This window comes from Protobothrops mucrosquamatus, unplaced genomic scaffold (genome assembly GCF_001527695.2).
Source record: "Protobothrops mucrosquamatus isolate PMUCROS unplaced genomic scaffold, P.Mucros_1.0 scaffold_179, whole genome shotgun sequence".
Classification (NCBI taxonomy): domain Eukaryota; kingdom Metazoa; phylum Chordata; class Lepidosauria; order Squamata; family Viperidae; genus Protobothrops; species Protobothrops mucrosquamatus.
Window position 1 is genome coordinate 1 of NW_015386255.1, and position 17,492 is coordinate 17,492.

Below are 17,492 nucleotides of genomic sequence, written 5' to 3' on the forward strand. Positions count from 1 at the left end.
CATTAAACCTATTAGTATTTTGTCCATTGGTAAGAGAGGTTAAAATGTTAACATACTTTTATTAAGTGGAAGTGCTTTATATTGTCTTCAGATTGATGGCTGATGCCTTAGCCTCTTCCTCCCTCAAGTAAAAAAAAAAGACTGCTGGTTCAAAACATTGTCAAATATTGCATAAAGACTCCCTCTTCACAGTGCACTAAATAGGGCCTTGCAGGAAGGAAGAACGGCATCATTAATTCAAACAAACTTAATTTAAGCACAATGAACCAAGTTTGAGAGTTCATAATGAATACATTATGCTGGTATGGAAGTTAAAGTGATTACCTTAATGAGACTAAATTCAGAAACTGTGAAGCAATATGCAGCTGACAAATGTAGATTAGTTGCTGAATTTGTTTAGAAAATATTTAAACCCGCCCTTCCTACATCAAAATGTGACTTCTGCTGCAGAAACAACAGTTGAAAAATGGGGTTATTTGCTCTCAAAATCTGGCTTAATTCTTTGTGCTTAATTTTATTGATGAGTGACCAGGATTAAACTTCCCAGAGTATCTTTCTGTCTGTATTATCTTTCTTGCCAGAGAAAATCACCCACCAAATAGATGGCATCATTAAAAATGTTCCACAAATAAGCTAACAAGGAAAGTAACAAATATTTAATACATAAAGCAGAGATGGCCAATCATCCCCCAACATCAGAATTGTGCCCCCACCACAGCACACACCATAAATCACTCCAATATTGCATCAACTTTTTTGGGGGGACGTTTAGGATACTTCATGTGAAGAAGAAAGTCTAATACACTTCTTGTGAATTGGTGATTTATTTTTCCTTGTTGTTAAAAGCAATTCCTTTATTTCTTCTCCTGACTCCCAAAAGTGTATTGATGATTCTTCCTTTTCCTATTTAACTTTTAAAGCAACTTTGTGATGTAAGATTAATCTGATGGAAAGTGATAGGCCCAGAGAGGAAGAATGTACAACTGAGTTACTTTCACCCAAAACAATGAGGCTAAATACATCACTGGTTTACTAGTCACCAGTGATGTCATGGACATTAACCAATAGGTTCCCAGGATTCGTAATATGAAATACTCTTACCAATTTCAGAAGAAGCCTGAAAGAAAATATATACTTCTTTTTGCACACAAGTTTGTTTGCACCACAGGAGGGGCAGAACCAGTACCCTTCCTTTCTAAAGTTTGAGTGGACCCTCTACAGCAGACATGTCAAACTCGCAACATCACGTGACGTCGCGAGACGTATCGGGACTATTTTGCCATTGCCGACAATGGGGTGGGCGTGGCTTCCGGATGACGCATCCGGCCCACGGGCCGGCAGTTTGACACCCCTGCTCTACAGTCTCTCCAAAACTTTCCACCAACCTTTATACTTGCTGATGTGATAAAGGGAGGATATTTAAAATAATATTCTAATAATTATTTTAAAAATAGACATTTAAATTTAGTTTTGTCTTCCTCTTTATGGTGGGGAGAGCATAAGAAGAAAGAAAGAAAAAAAGAAAAAAGAAAGAAAGAAAGAAAGAAAGAAAGAAAGAAAGAAAGGAAGGAAGGAAGGGCTTTGATTCAAAGGAGATTGAGGACCTCTGCTTTAAGACTGTTCCATTTTAAACAAAACAAAACAAAACACAAAAGATTAACCTGCCTCTCTAAGACATAGTTTCTATTTAGTGCAAGACTATGTTGAGTGGATTCTTTAACTAGAGAACCTTTCAGCTGATAGTCAGTCCAGACTGCTTATTTGAAAGCAGTGGTAAGCCAACAGCAGACACTTTAATGGATATCTGAAGTTTCTCATTTTGATTTTCTATGACAATCCAAAACAATGCTACTTCAGGCCATTGTTGGAAATTAAAATGACACCTATACTTGGCTACTTGGGTGATGAAAATGGTAGCTGTTTAGAGCACTGAGCTTTAAAAAAAAAGAGGACTAAGAGGCAAGATCAGCAGTAGGCAGGGCCAGGAATAGTTGCTGAGATCAGTACGTTATTATTATTCCACAATTTAAGTCATATTCCAGTGGGATTTATTATTCCCACTGGTATGAGCAATTTTATGCAAGTACAAATGTGCAGAGTTCAGCTGTCAACTTTTTTTCGGAATGCATTTAATCTGAATTAGCAATTCCGCTTAACAAGTAAAATAAAACCTAGTGCTATGCATTTGAATCTGACATAGTTACCATTAAGGAAACTTAAAGTACATATCTCCGTACTGATGCTTGAAAAGAAATTCAATAATCGTGCATTATTTTAGAAGATTGTTAAATAACCATCCTCACCAAAGAGACAACTAAAAGGCTATCAAGCATTATGAAAATTTATCCACAGCTTGTTAGACATTAGATTTTAACCGTAGTACCACAATTCTTCTAGTATCTACCTACTGGGGAATATAAATGATTATCGTAAGACCAAATTAAATAGACCTTTGATTACACTGATGTAGCCATTATGTTTCTATGCTTCAGTAAATCACACTGCAAAGGTTATAGCACATGGGAAGAAATGTATTAGCTGTTGTTTTGTTAAGCAGTTCATGTATTGTGCTAATAATGACATGAAAAGCTAAAAAGATGTAATAATAATTCTCTCTCATTAATTATACTGCTAAAACTTCAAATGGGTGTTAATCATCTTAATGTTTATGCATTTGTTAATTGCACAGTTGGGATGGAAATTAATTAAAAGTGATATTTTAAAAATTCAAAGATTTTATAAAAGTGGCATTTTGATGATATGGGAATGTCTGTAGAAAAACAGTTTATCAACTCTTTTATCCCAGAGCAGTAAAAAAGATCAAGCTTGTTGCAAAATGTGAGTTGGGTGGTCATATAAATATGTTTAATAAATAAACCTGTGGGAGTTGAGTGGCCATATAAATGTGTTTAATAAAAATAAATAAACTCAAAAAGATAGTGACTTGCATTGAGTTTCATATCCTGAGAGTAAATCTTAAAGCAGTGAAATGTAGATAGAAAATCTAAATTTGCTTGTTTTTTATGCATGTGTCATCTGTATCGTTAGATGAACATGAATGGAAAGAAATTCAGGATAGATAAAAGAAATTAACTATAGAAGCTGTACTACAAACAATAATAATATTACCCATATGAGGAGCTTTAAATGGACATCAAAATTTTCACAGGATGTAAAAGTATTAAGATGTAAATGGTTACTAGTAAAATGGGCTTATATTAATTCAAGTAAAAGAGGCAAGTGTGTCTCTCACATAAATTACTAGGAATGTAACTAATGTAGCATTCAGTTCCAGTTATTTTCATTGGTACCTGCTTGGCCATTATGGAAACAAGATGCTGATCTAGACAGGACTTTAATTGTACAGAGTAGCAAAAAGATTAACAGTACATTCAACAGCCAAGTAGTGTTTTTAATACTGCCTATAACTTTTCACATGAATTTGCTTAAGTAGAAGAAATGTAACATTTTCTTTAGCATCCAGCCGACAATCAGGTGCCATCATACAGTAATAGATAACTCTGTATCATCATATAGAATACAATATATCTACAGTATATGTTATCTAATCATCCCTTGACGAAATATTCAGTGGATCACTATGAAGACTCAGTTTTGTCTTCATCATAAAATTTCCCCAGGTATAATCATCAAAAAGAATCTATTCACTTGTATACATTATCCATGGTCTCATTATGCTAAGGTTTAGATTAGTGTTGCTCAACTCCAAAGACTTTTAAGAGTTATAGACTTCAACTCTCCAAATTCTGGTCACTGAAGCCCCTACTTCTTAAAATTGTTGAGATTGAGAAACACTGGTTTGAGAGTATCTATGATAATAAATAGAGGCCAGATCTCTGTAAATATGTAAGAGCATACATGGTTTTATCCCTATTGTTTCTTAATGTATGCCTGTACAAAATGACAGATAGGCTTTTAGGCATGTATAAGAAGATATATTTAAGAGTTAGAGTCAGGTGTATTTGCTTGTACTCCTCTCTTCCCCAATCAGCCAGGCCATGAGTGTGGTTTTCTGGGCTCATTCTTTCAAATAATTCAGTTGGGTCATGTGGTTCATGTCGCTGTCTCAATTCGTTTCTAATCTCGGTAAAGAAGTCTTTTGATTATTATGTTGAATGCTAGTGCTACTTTAGACAATATAGGTCATTCTGATGACCAACTGGTATTTGGGGTTGTGGTCATCTTCTTTCTCCTGAAGCTTTCTACCACAGCATGAACCACGTGATGAGGAAGTGATATGGAGTCTTTTCTTAACTGAACTTTTGTATTAAACCAGACCAGACTAAACCACACCATTCCTACCTAGATTCACTACTTTCTTTACATGGAAACAAATTGGTTCCATTTTATGCTTGCAAAGCACTTCAAGGTTCTGGAAAAGTCCTTTTGAAAATGTCAACAGGCACTTTAAAAAGCTGTCTGTAAAAAAACAGCAAGCATTCCCACTATACAGTGAAAAATCTATTTCCCACACCAAGGAAGAAAAAGAATTAAGGTCCAAGAATAGATTCTTGGAGTTTAATTGATAGTTGCCATTGTTGCTATCACTGATTTATAATATATTTTATTTTTCCTGAAAGCTTAAATCATATAACAAGATATTATGATGAAACAAAGACCATCAACGCCCTGAATACAATTCATACATAACCAGAAATATCCTAAAGTTGGATTGAGCAAAACAATTCACTGACATCTAATGCTATCTAATGAAATGAAATTCAATGGTGAAAAAAGTAAGGTTCTACAGTTTGGCAAGAAAAACCAAATGCCCAGGTATAGTATAGGGGGTACCTTGCTCAATAGTAGCAACTGTGAAAGGGATCTCCGAGTCCTAGTAGACAACCACTTAAATATGAGCCAGCAGTGTGCTACAGCTGCCAAAAAAGCCAACACAGTGCTAGGCTGCATCAACAAAAGGATAGAATCAAAATCACGTGAAGTGTTAATACCACTTTACAATGCCTTGGTAAGGCCACACTTGGAATACTGCATCCAGTTTTGGTGACCACGATGTAAAAAAGATGTTGAGACTCTAGAAAGAGTACAGAGAAGAGCAACAAAGATGATCAGGGGACTGGAGGCCAAAGCATATAAGGAACGGTTGCTGGAATTGGGTATGTCTAGTTTAATGAAGAGAAGAAATAGAGGAGACATGATAGCAGTATTCCAGTATTTGAGGGGCTGTCACAAAGAAGAGGGAGTCAAGCTATTCTCCAAAGCACCTGAAGGCAGGACAAGAAACAACAGATGGAAACCAACCAAAGAGAGAAGCAACCCAGAACTAAGGAGAAATTTCCTGACAGTTAGAACAATTAACCAGTGGAACAATCTGCCTCCAGAAGCTGTGAATGCTCCAACACTGGAAGTTTTTAAGAAGAGATTGGACAGCCATTTGTCTGAAATGGTATAGGGTTTCCTGCCTGAGCAGGGGGTTAGACTAGATGACCTCCAAGGTCCCTTCCTCCTCCTCCTCCTCCTCCTCCTCCTCCTCCTCCTCCTCCTCATCATCATCATCATCATCATCATCATTATTATTATTATTATTATTACATCTCAGCATAGTTAAAAGCTAATTCCCGAAAATATTACCTGTTGCTGCAAAGGCCCCTTGAATCCCAAATTTTCTGCCAGCCGTACTGCTTGAATATCTTTTACTCCTTCAAAAATATCTATTTCTTCCTGTTACAACAAAGGGCACAAATAAAAATATTCAGCTGGAAAACAAATGTATAACTTCAATGGTTAAAAAAAAAATACTTAACATATTCTGCAAATTAGCAATTAAAATTTGGCAAGTTGCCAAAATTCCAAGAATGCAGCTACAGGGTATGTTATAATTACCACACTCTCCATGAAAAGAGTCCCTCTGAAAATCGTGAAATTCTTCAGGGTGGCATGCTGACAAGGCAATCTGACACCAGTTTTCACTTTTAATTACTGTACAGATGGCATTGATGAATACATATTCTGCTAATTTTTATGACCAATTTAGACAAGGAACCAAAGCAATGTTTGTTAAGGCCCAACAATATTCTTCTTTGTGGTTCAGTTCAAATATGCATTATTATTGTTATTGTTGTTGCTGCTGTTTAAAGAACGTTATGTGCTCACCAAATTATAGACTAGTTCCATGTTAAGCTTTGTTACTCTCTCATTAAGCATTCTTTCATATAGTAGCCATTCCCCACTCCTATAATTTGAAATAATAGCAGACTGTCGTGTGAAAAGAAAAGGAATTTTGAGTAACCAATTTGAAAAATATGTTTATCCGCTGAGTGAATAGCGAGCAACTTATAAATCAATACAATCAGATGCTTTTGCTATTGTATGGTATTTGAATCAGACTACAGCACTAAACAAAGAAATTAAGGCCCTTGACATCACAGATACCTTTATGGAGATGAATTTAAATAATCTATATTTCCTTTATAGTGTTACAGTCTGTGATAAGCTGCACTCCCTGACTTTACAAACTGGCTCCCATATTTTAAAGAGTGCTTTTTGAGGCTACAAGTTTAAACCTATTTATCTGGTTATAATTCCCATGATATACAATTAGACTTTTCTTCAACAGGCATGTACTGCAAAAAAAGAATAAACTAACCAAGTTAGTATTTATTAGCTTGCAGAATTTACTCATTAGCAGAAGTCATTTACATTTGTTATAAACTCTTCCAAAGTTATGTCCCACTTTGTACTATATTCAGGTATGTTCTATCTACATGTAGTAAAATAACACTTTGAAAATGCTCACGTTCCATTCCGCTATAAATGTAGAGCGTGAATAAATATGTGGACCTCTTTTTTTTATAGATCTGCTATTCCATAAGTTGGGTTGCCACCACACCTCCCTCCAGTACAATATTATTGTTCATACTTCCCCTAAAAACACCAAGCGATCACTGAAAACAATGCAATGAATCTTTAGGAAACATGGATTATTCTAACAACATAACTAAAAGGCTTTTCACACCTCCTCTGGACTTTGTCTGCACCTCCCCTAGGGAGGTACAACTCACAGTTTGGGAAACCCTGCTGTAAGCAGTAGCAAGATTTCTGCAAAGTAAGAATTTTTAATGGGAGATAAAGGTGAATAGATTCACAGAGCATGGGAACGTCTGTGCAAGCTCTAGCATAGGAAAATGATTACACCATTGTTCAAATAATGTAAACCATGTATTTGGAAGTACAGATAGTCCTTTAATTCAGCTCCAAATTTTTTGTTGCTAAACAAGACAGTTGTTAAGTGAATTCTGATCCATTTTATGACCTTTCTGGCCACTGTTAAGTGAATCACTACAGTTGTTAAGTTAGTAACACGGTTGTTAAGTGAATCTGGCTTCCCCATTGACTTTGCTTGTCTGAAGGTCGCAGAAGCTGATCACATGACCCCGGGACACTGCAAACATCATAAATATGAGTCAGTTGCCAAATGTCTGAATTTTGATCACGTGACCATGAGGTTGTAAATGTGAAAAATGGTCATAAATCACTTTTTTTCAGTGCCATTGTAACCTCAAACAGTTACTAAATGAACTGTTATAAGTTGAGGACTACTATACGTAATTCACATAATTTGTGTGATAATGTCATGATATACAGCAGTTACTGATGATCACATCCTGTTCAGGTTAAATATGTACCAAAATCTATATGAATGTATTTATTATTTTATTCCAGCGGCTCCCAACCTTTTCTATACTCTGCACCTCTAAAACGCTTCTGATATATTCTCGCACCCCTTACAAAAGTTCAAAATAACGGCAACGAATTATGCATATACACTATAACTTTGAAAACCCAAGTTTTTGCACCCCCTGGAATATCGTCTCGCATCGCCAGGGGGTGCGAGCACCCTAGGTTGGGAACCCGTTTTATTCATTAGATTTGTGTGCTGCCCATCTCATCTAGAGAGGACTTTGGACTGCTTACAAACACTAAAATCAAATATTTAAAATCATTAATTCCCTTCTGGATGTTTTATATGCATTCTATATAAATGCATAAAGAACATCTGGAACATCTGATGAATGCTTTACAGATATGTTAAATCTTCTATATATAGTCACATCAACCCATATTTGATTATTTATTCAAAGAGAATATAGCAGTGCAGTTTGCTTGAACACGAACAATTTTAAGCTAAAATATACCTTGAAAATAAGTTCTGGAGTTTTAGCCGCTACTTCTTCTATATCAACCCCACCTTGTGGGCTCCCAACAAGAACAGGTCCATTGCAAGCTCGATCCATTAATATTGCAAAATAAGTTTCTCTGGAAATGTTTAGAGCTTCCGCCACCATAACCTAAAATATGTAATTTGACAATATATTATTAGTATGCCTTGGCCAACAATATCCAACAGTCTTTGCATTTTATTGGCTGTATAAGAAATAAAGTCTTCCAAATGAGGAAAAGAATCTAGCATATGTAATAAACAAATGCCAGAGTTCAACCCACATTCTGGAATCCTTCAGTGATGTGTTATAAATCAATTATTTCACTAATTGAAATAATTATTATATTATCATCATGTATTTATAGTATACCTTTCCATTTCAGCCTAGGGCAATCTGTGAGAGATTGTGTCTATGGACGGAGGTTGGTGTAATGGACTACAGTGAAGGAGCAGTTTCGCAGGAAAGAGGGAGAACATTCCAGAAAGGGGGTGGGGAAGACAAGAGGCAAGACAGCACAGAGCTGGATAAGAGACAGGGGAAGGAAGGAAGGATAGCCTCACCCTAGAACCTCCCATGGTATATCCTTTAGGGCAGGGGTCCTCAACCTTGGCAACTTTAAGACTTGTGGATTTCAACTCCCAGAATTCCTCAGCCAGCTTTGCTGGCTGAGGAATTCTGAGAGTTGAAGTCCACAAGTCTTAAAGTTGCCAAAGTTGAGGACCCCTGCTTTAGGGTGAGAGTAGTAGTAGCAAGATTCTGTCTATTGTACTTAAGCAAATAAAGAACTGGACTCTGAATGGATTGTTCCACGCTGTTCCTGGGCTTATCCTAGGAATCATCCACAATACAGATTATCCCCTATGGTGAAGACAGTGGCCCAATTTTGGGGGATTAGTGGGTATAAGAGGCCAGTGCCCCTTAACTGCAGCAACCTCCATTAAATAAATCCAACAATTTCTAACTAACTATTCTAGGACTGTACATTTCATGAGGGCAGCAGATTGTCTGCTTCTTCTTTAGGCCTGAGGATCACCCTTGCAAACAGATTAGACTAAAGCACATCCACACCTATAATAAATACAGCCCAACCATTTCACACTAAATGCACACAATACTTGCCGCACTGCTGCAATTGCTACATCTACATCAAGTCATTGGGATCTCATTTAGTCCGTGAAAGAATTAATCCGAAATAATGCTTGTCAATAATTTCAGTAGTATATTAAGCAAACAACGAACATAATTCACACACTATAAACACTATGCGAAATTATGAATTGTGCCTTATCTTAATTCTTAAGATGGAGCGGCTATACTAACCAGAATAAGATAGCATCTTAAAGGCATGCCAGCTTTAATAACCTCAGTAAGATATTTATAACATGGGATGGTCTTCCTTATTCAGCCTTCTGACAGTAATAGATATTAAATGATATCTTTATTGCAATTCTATATTATCTGTTCTAGGGAAAGATGGACAAAATGCTTTGTGCATAGAGAGAAAAAGATAAACACGGAGAAAACAAAATATGCACAGAATAGTGCCAATAAAGAAAAATGATTGCAGGAAGGGAAAGGGAGAGATAGGTGGGGAAGATAGGTTATACTCAGCTTGAATTCAAGCATGGCGGCAGCAACAGTAAGGAAAAGAAAAGTGCTGGGCCACATTTGAATTGAAACATGGCAAAAAAATATATGAGAGTTTGGTGTAGTGGTTAAGACATCAGGCTAGAATGGCTTCACAAGGCTATCCAGAATTTATCCAAAATTTGGAACTAGAGGTTCCAGATTTCAGCTGGAAATCCAAGCCTGGTTGGAACATGTCTGCCCAAATCCTAAGACACGATGTACCCAAAACAAGGTGTGGTTTTCATTTCATGCCCACCTCTAACCCATATCATCTGGTAAAGCAATACTGACATTTAATATGAAATTCACTTTTCATTTAAAAAGTGAAAATTGTCTCTCTGGTCCAGAGAGAAAATATTGAGTGTTAGCTGTCCTGATGAAGACCCAGTGGAATTTCCATCAAAGTTTACTGTGCTTCAATCCAACATTGATGTATTTCTTGTGCTTGCTTATCTCATTTAGACTTCCTTCCTTCCTTCCTTCCTTCCTTCCTTCCTTCCTTCCTTCCTTCCTTCCTTCCTTCCCTCCCTCCCTCCCTCCCTCCCTCCCTCCCTCATTTTCTCAGATTTACCCACAAGGAACTATAATTTGGCATTCATTGTGACATGTGTGTGGGCCATCTTTTATTTGTGATAGAATTCCATCTGGACATACAACTAGGATACATGCACATGTTCCTTATAGTTCAATAATGTAGAATTTTATTTTGTCCAATTGAATTTCCAAGGAACTCTAACTGTCCAATATATTGACCAGATTAACCAACTTTTTATTCTGATTTATCCATAGTACAGTAAAAATCTGTAATTATTTATCTTTGCTATCTCAATATCTGGGTGGTAAAGAATTGGACCTTTAGTCCACACAGACACAGAAATGATTCCAATACATGCAGACAAAAGTATATGCCATGGAAATGCAACATGATGTTGTCTATACTGTATAAAAGTTGAGACATGAAGTCTTCTCTGTATCAAACAGGCAGCAGAACCTTCCAATACTCAAGAATATTTACATCTGCATCTTTCTATACATACAGTATGCAAATAGTACTCTGGGAAACAATCCATAAACAACAAGTCAACATACATACAGCATAGGAACACATATAGAGATGTCTATAAATGCATCAATATTTAAATACATGTCCCTAAAAGATTATATCTCCACATACAGTACAAATATGTACCAAAGATGATACCAAGCATAAAGTTATACTCATTTAGAAAAACTTTGCAAATTTTATTTTTTTTAAATAAAATTGTTAATACTGCCAGGATGAATAAGACAAAATATTTAAATTTTAAATGAATGGAAAGAATTCACATCCTTATTATCGGAAGCTTCTGTAATATCTTCCACAGAATATTATTACAAGAAACTCTATAATTATTTTTGTTTAAAAATCCATCCATCTAAATCAAACTTCAATAAAGTTAAATTCTTTTATTGCTTGGAGAACAGGGGCAGGTAAATCAACTGCGATATACTGAAGCTGTCTTTGAAGATAACCAAGCTCTCCAAATGTCATGATGCCATAGGAGAATTTTATGTAAACCTATAAAATAGTTTGATGGAGCCAGGGGGGAAACTCTGTTTATTTAAGATAGATTGATCTTGCACTAACATTTTTATGTATCACTGCAGGGAAAGAAATGTACTTTCAAAAGCTCATTGGTTGATAAGGAAGACAACTGCGCCCGGGACTATAAACTAGGTTGTGCCACTTCTAACCCAACTTTTTCAAGAAGTCCTGTGATATGGAATTTCACTGGTTTATGAGAGCTCTCTATTGGAAACCCCTGTTTCTTCTCATGTAATAAGTATATGGCTTCTGGTTGGGGTAAAATGAACTATGTAACTGTGGCTGTTTGGGAATGAGGTGTGGGGGAGTGTACACTATATTTTGCTTTATACCCTAATAAATCTCAGGAATAAACCTCATAGTAGTTTGTGTAACTTTTGGCATCTCAGTTTTAAATTTAACATTTTTAAAATGACTGCTGTGGTGGTTAATGCTGCTTCCAAAGACACATACAAATGCCACCAGGAGTTGCATTATGCAGTATTTTAGCACATTTTTGAAATGAAACAAGACAAAGAACAATTGTTCCCCGTAGATGAATCTATGCATGAGCAATTAAGATACTCACTTTGAATGAAAGTGAACCCTGTCTTCTGGTAATAAAACAAAATGATTGCCCAGAGTTTCTCTTTATGGAAGTGAAAGAAAAAGAGCAGTCCATTTTTAGAGAAACTTAGATATTTTTTTTTCTTTTGATGACCCTGCAAATAGGGTCGGGGCAACTGATTGGAGCTGAGCATTTACTGGCTGGATGCACTTCCTGATGCCTACACAGAGTTTGCAATGACAATTACTCATTGTGTTCAGAGAGAGAAATATCTGCTGCTACCTAGGATTGAACTCAGTCTCCTGATTGTGAGGCGAGAGATCCACCTCTAGGTCACCACACTGCTCTGGAGAAGCTCAGAAAAATTTGCAAAATTCTGGTGGGAGTCATTGAGCTTGAAGCTTCCTTCCATATGAATTGGAAATTCTGTTTTCCATTTGATCAAAATCCTAGAAACAATTCTGTTGGAGTTTGAAGGTATTTTTTTTTTAACAAATGAACAAAATCAGATGTATTCATTCCAGCTGGCACTTTGTCCTCCTACAAACTACAGTATAGAATTTGCCCACTTTAGGGCAGCATTAAAAGATTACAAGCTTTAATGCATGAGGGTATAACTTTTTGGCTTGCCTGGGATGCTTTGAGTGAAGAAGAATTGGGCCACATATAGCAATAGCAATAGCACTTAGACTTATACACTGCTTCACAATGCTTTACAGCCCTCTCTAAGCGGTTTACAGAGTCAGCCTATTGCCCCCAACAATCTGGGTCCTCAATTTACCGATCTCAGAAGGATGGAAGGCTGAGTCAACCTTGAGCCGGTGAGAATCGAACTGTCGAACTCCAATCACCCAGCAGTCAGCAGAAGTAGCCAGCAATACTGCATTCTAACCACTGCGCCACCACAGCTCATATTATATAAAATATATAATAAGTTAATGTATATAAATCACATAATAATGTTAAAAGTTTACAATCTTATGGGGCTCCATAAGGGGTTGGGCATGCCTGATTTAATGTATCAATATGCTGACATTCTCTGTCTTTTCTCAGCTAATAATCAAAATGGTCATCATTGATTCCCAAATGACTTGACATGTGTATTAATATAACACAAGATTACTTTTCAAATTTAACTTGACCATTGATAAGTCATACTTTAGTTGTAAGTAAAAGAGTAACCTTTTGTGTCAAGATGCTCAAGGCCCTTAAAATAAGGCCTAGGATAAGCTGGATGGTTTAGAAAGGATGAATGTTGTTTTTAGATATGTAAAATGTTCTTGCATTGTCCTATATTTCATTATTCCACTGAAATCAATGAACCTTTGCATATAAGCACGGAGAACTGCAATCTGAAATAATGGTTTGTAAGTCATTAATTCAGTCATTGCAAAAGTTTACTAAATTATGGTTAAGGCATTTAAATTCTGGTTTTTAATTTCCATCACGGATCACCATTGTATTCTATCTTCTAAGCCAACTTTTAGTGTTTCATGGAAGACAGCTCTATCAAGGGCTGTAAATCAATACTACCTCTCTATAAGAAGGAACAATTCTCCAACCAATATAGTTGCAGGGAAATAATGGAAAAGATTATATCTCCATCTCTTCCTTACAAGCACCTCAAAAGTACTTAGATTGGCTCTGTGAGAAACATAATGTTTGACTAAGTTAAATTTTGGTTAGATGGTTTTAAATTTTTACAATCTTGAGCATTCTTAACTTCATCATATCCTATGAACACAACTGTATCTATCAAGCATCTTTTTACATCTATGTACTTTCAATTCATCGCTACTCCAAGAAATTGTTCTTTTCAGACCAATTTAGGGAGATGGTGCTGAAATTCTAAACACACACACACACACACCACTGCAAATTGGAACCCTCGTAGGCAAGTCCTGTCTTCTCTGAACATTAGCTCCACAAGAAAATTTAAAAAAAAAAATCCACAGATTTTTCCTAGGTCTCCTGAGTGAGATTTTTTACACAGTGACTGCTGTGTAGATCAAACTGGTCACCTTATACATATAAGATGTACATTATGTCATTTAAGTACTTTGGATCTTAGCAAATACCACCACTGATGACTTATGGAGGATAAATTCTTTCTATTCTGCTAGACCACAAAAGAAAACTTAAATAGAACATGCTTTTTGAGTTGACATTTATAAGCAAGAAGTAAAATATAAAAAGTGAAGAATGTAAATAAGCAATGTGTACTGTTCATTCCCATATGAACATTTATGTGATATAGATCTAGTGAACAATAACATACTGTAATTGACTCAGTAGCTTCCTACTGCACCTGATAATGTTTATTCTGATATTCAGGTGGGAGGTTTTCTTACCTTCTTAACTTTAACACCCCCTTTTGGTGTTTGTTTCGTTGTAAGATTATATCCAATCATCTGTTTAGCAAGCTGTCCTACCTCTTTAGGGCTACAAAAAAAGAGGAATCAATTAATAAATTACTATATGAATATTAAAACAACTTTCAAAGAAGCAATATTTTTTTAAAAAATGTTGCATTTACTAGACTCACTCTTTTGTTAAATGTACACCTCCTTTCAAACCGCTGCTGAACACACCTTTGCCTCTTCCTCCAGCTAAAATCTGAGCCTTCAACACAATTTCTGTTGCTTCTGTTAAGAGGAGAAAAATGTATTTAAGCTACAACCTGGATGAACCAATTTTATTATGTGACAGTTGACTGGAAAAACGCTCCTGCATATTAATGTTAAAAGAACAGCTCTGTGTTTAATCTAAGAGCATACACATGTGAATAACGCAATGCAACTTTAGACTGGCAGCCATGGAGACAATGAATAAAATGGAAAATGGTAAAAAGGGGCTCAGGAGAAATACAGGAAATTATAAGCCACTAAGGTTAACATCTGTCCCAGGAAAATAGTTGAAAACAGTAATTAAAAGAAAAAATAACATGGAGGAACAAACCTTGCTGAAGGAAAAAATCAGCATGGAATTCACCAAAGTAAAACCTGCCTCACCTATCTTGCAGAGTTTACTGAGAGTGTTAACAGGCAGATGAATGGAGGTGACACTCAATACATGGATTTTCACAAAGCCTTTGTCAAAGATCCTCATTAAAGCTGTCGAAGAAACTCAGGAGCCAGGAGCAGAGGAATTGGCCTTTTATGGATTGCAAGCTACTGTAGTTATTATAAGGCAGAAAGAAAAGACTAAGAATAAATCGGCAAATTTCTCAGCAGAGAAAATTAGGGAGTGTAATTTTGCAAGGATCTGTACCGAGACCAGTGCTTTTAAACCTGTTCATAAAATAACTTGCCTTAGGGATAAGAGATGAACTAGCCCTTTCAAGAAATTAAAATCCTACTGAGTACTGACACTGTGTGTTCTTCAGATCTCCCCTTGAATCCAGCAGGAGTGAGCTAGCCAAGTCTCTAGATAATAGTGAACTATTCAGCCTGGTGCAAAATCCAAAAGGAATCTGATTTACATAGATGAATAGTTAACCAAATGGCAAGCACAATTAATTTTAGAAATGTAATGCAATTTAAGTAACGCAAGTGGAGGAGGAAGAAGGCTAACTTTAAATTCACATTTATGGAATTGGAACCATCTATAACTAACCAGGAACAAGACCATGGAATTATATTAGATAGCCGGACAAAGATGCCAGCTCATCTGTAACAACTCTGGAAAAGCACAAAAATCCATGCTAGGAGTCATTAGGAAAGGAATCTGCCAACATTATAATAATGCCCATAAACTAGGTACTACTACATCAAGGAGAAAAAAAAAGTAAGCATCCTCACAAACGCTCCAAGTGTTCTAGTAACTATTTCTAATTGTGAACGCCTATTGAATAATAGGAGCAAGACTAACAGATAGTGACCAGGATGATTCCCTCAATACCATTACGAATGACTCACCATGACCAGCCAAGCAGCATTTTAATTCTGATTCCATGCTTCGTGTGGAATGCCAAATTTATGGTGATGAAAAAGGAAAGCGGTTTTGAAAACCAGGCACAAATATATATATATTGACAGTAAAGAACATGAAAAGTTTATCAGGTTTGCCTCTTTATGCCTTCCTCTGACAGCAGTTAGTAATTCTTGAAAATGGACGACTTACAGTCCAATTAGAGAGGATGTCACTTGTGCCTTGGATTCACACGATCAGTTTTTAAAATGTCAATCCCTCTGTGTGTGGGGGAGAAAGAGAGGGTGTGTGTGAAAGAGTCTTGTTGAAAGGGGGTAACCATTGCTAGAATTCCAGCTGGCTGAGAGGTCAGTTTCACATTTCATTTTCTAGTTGCAATATTAAGGGGAAAAAAACATACCTCCTCTGAAGTTATTTGCATTATGAAGACTTTTTTATATTCATGCAAATAGCACCATTTTATTTATTTTCTTATCCCACCTTTATTATGTTTTAAAATAACCTAAGGTGGTGGACATATCTAATATTCCTTCCTCCTCCTATTTTCCCCACAACAACCACCCTGTGAACTGAGTTGAGTTGAGAGAGACAGAGTGACTGTCCAAAAGTCCACCAGCAGATTTCATGCCTGAAGCAGGACTAGAACTCACAGTCTCCTGGTTTTTAACCTGGTGCCTTAACCAAACATGGTCATTGTCCAAAGTTTGGGAACTAATATGAATAAAAATTTAAAATATAACCTTTTAGTTTGAAATCGCATGCTATATAACTTCCACAGCTCTTCTGTTATCTGCTTTGTGTTCTTGCTATCTTATTTTTTCCAGAGAGGAAAAATTGCAGATACAATACTCCAATGTATTTTCCTCCAAGAAAGAGGCCAGGCAAAAGCCAAAATTAGACAAATCAATGCCAATCATTAAGCAGAGGAGTGGTCTACAAGAGATATGAATAATCTGAGCACATAAATACAGGGCTGGATTAGATAATTACTCTGCTACAATCTCTACTGTCCATAGAGAGAAGCAAATAATTGCCTAGCCATCTCTGTTGTTGCTCTAAAATAAAATTAATCTCCAGTTACAGAGATATAATAATAATAATAATAATAATAATAATAATAATAATAATAATAAGTGCCTTAAGTGCAATCCCAAAACAACTGGAGCACTACTTGAACACCATTGACATTGACAAATTCGCCATTAGTCAATTGCAAAAGGCGGCCTTACTAGGAACTGCTTCCATCCTGCTACGATATCTGTAATACCATCAAACATCCACATCTGCCTATCCCAGGTCCTTGGTAAGGACTCAATAGGTAGACAAAAATGTCAAATCCAGTCTGAACATGTGGCTAAGTGTGCGATGATTAATAATAATAACAACAAAAACAACAACAATAATAATACAGTTGGAAGGGACCTCGGAGGTGTTCTAGTCCAACTCCCTGCTCAGACAGGAAACCCTATACCAGTTCAGACAAATGACTGTTCAGTCTCTTTTTAAAAACCTCCAGTATTGGAGCATTCACAACTTCTGGAGGCAGGTTGTTCCACTGATTAATTGTTCTGTCAGGAAGTTTCTCCTTAGTTCTAGG

The 17,492-nt window shown here is 36.3% G+C and overlaps 1 protein-coding gene across 1 annotated transcript in view; it reads right to left on the reverse strand.

Moving 5' to 3' along the window:
* Window positions 1–5,613: 5,613 nt before the first annotated feature.
* The window catches only part of LOC107294479 (succinate--CoA ligase [GDP-forming] subunit beta, mitochondrial), a gene marked incomplete at its 3' end in the record, with an annotated part of 112,348 nt that continues 100,469 nt past the window's right edge, over window positions 5,614–17,492 (reverse strand). The window contains exons 3-6 of the mRNA XM_015823715.1: window positions 14,511–14,610; window positions 14,317–14,407; window positions 8,178–8,330; window positions 5,614–5,703 (exon numbers count right to left, since the gene is read on the reverse strand). Coding sequence (XP_015679201.1) covers window positions 5,614–5,703; window positions 8,178–8,330; window positions 14,317–14,407; window positions 14,511–14,610 — 434 coding nt within the window. The remainder of the gene's footprint in view (window positions 5,704–8,177; window positions 8,331–14,316; window positions 14,408–14,510; window positions 14,611–17,492) is intronic.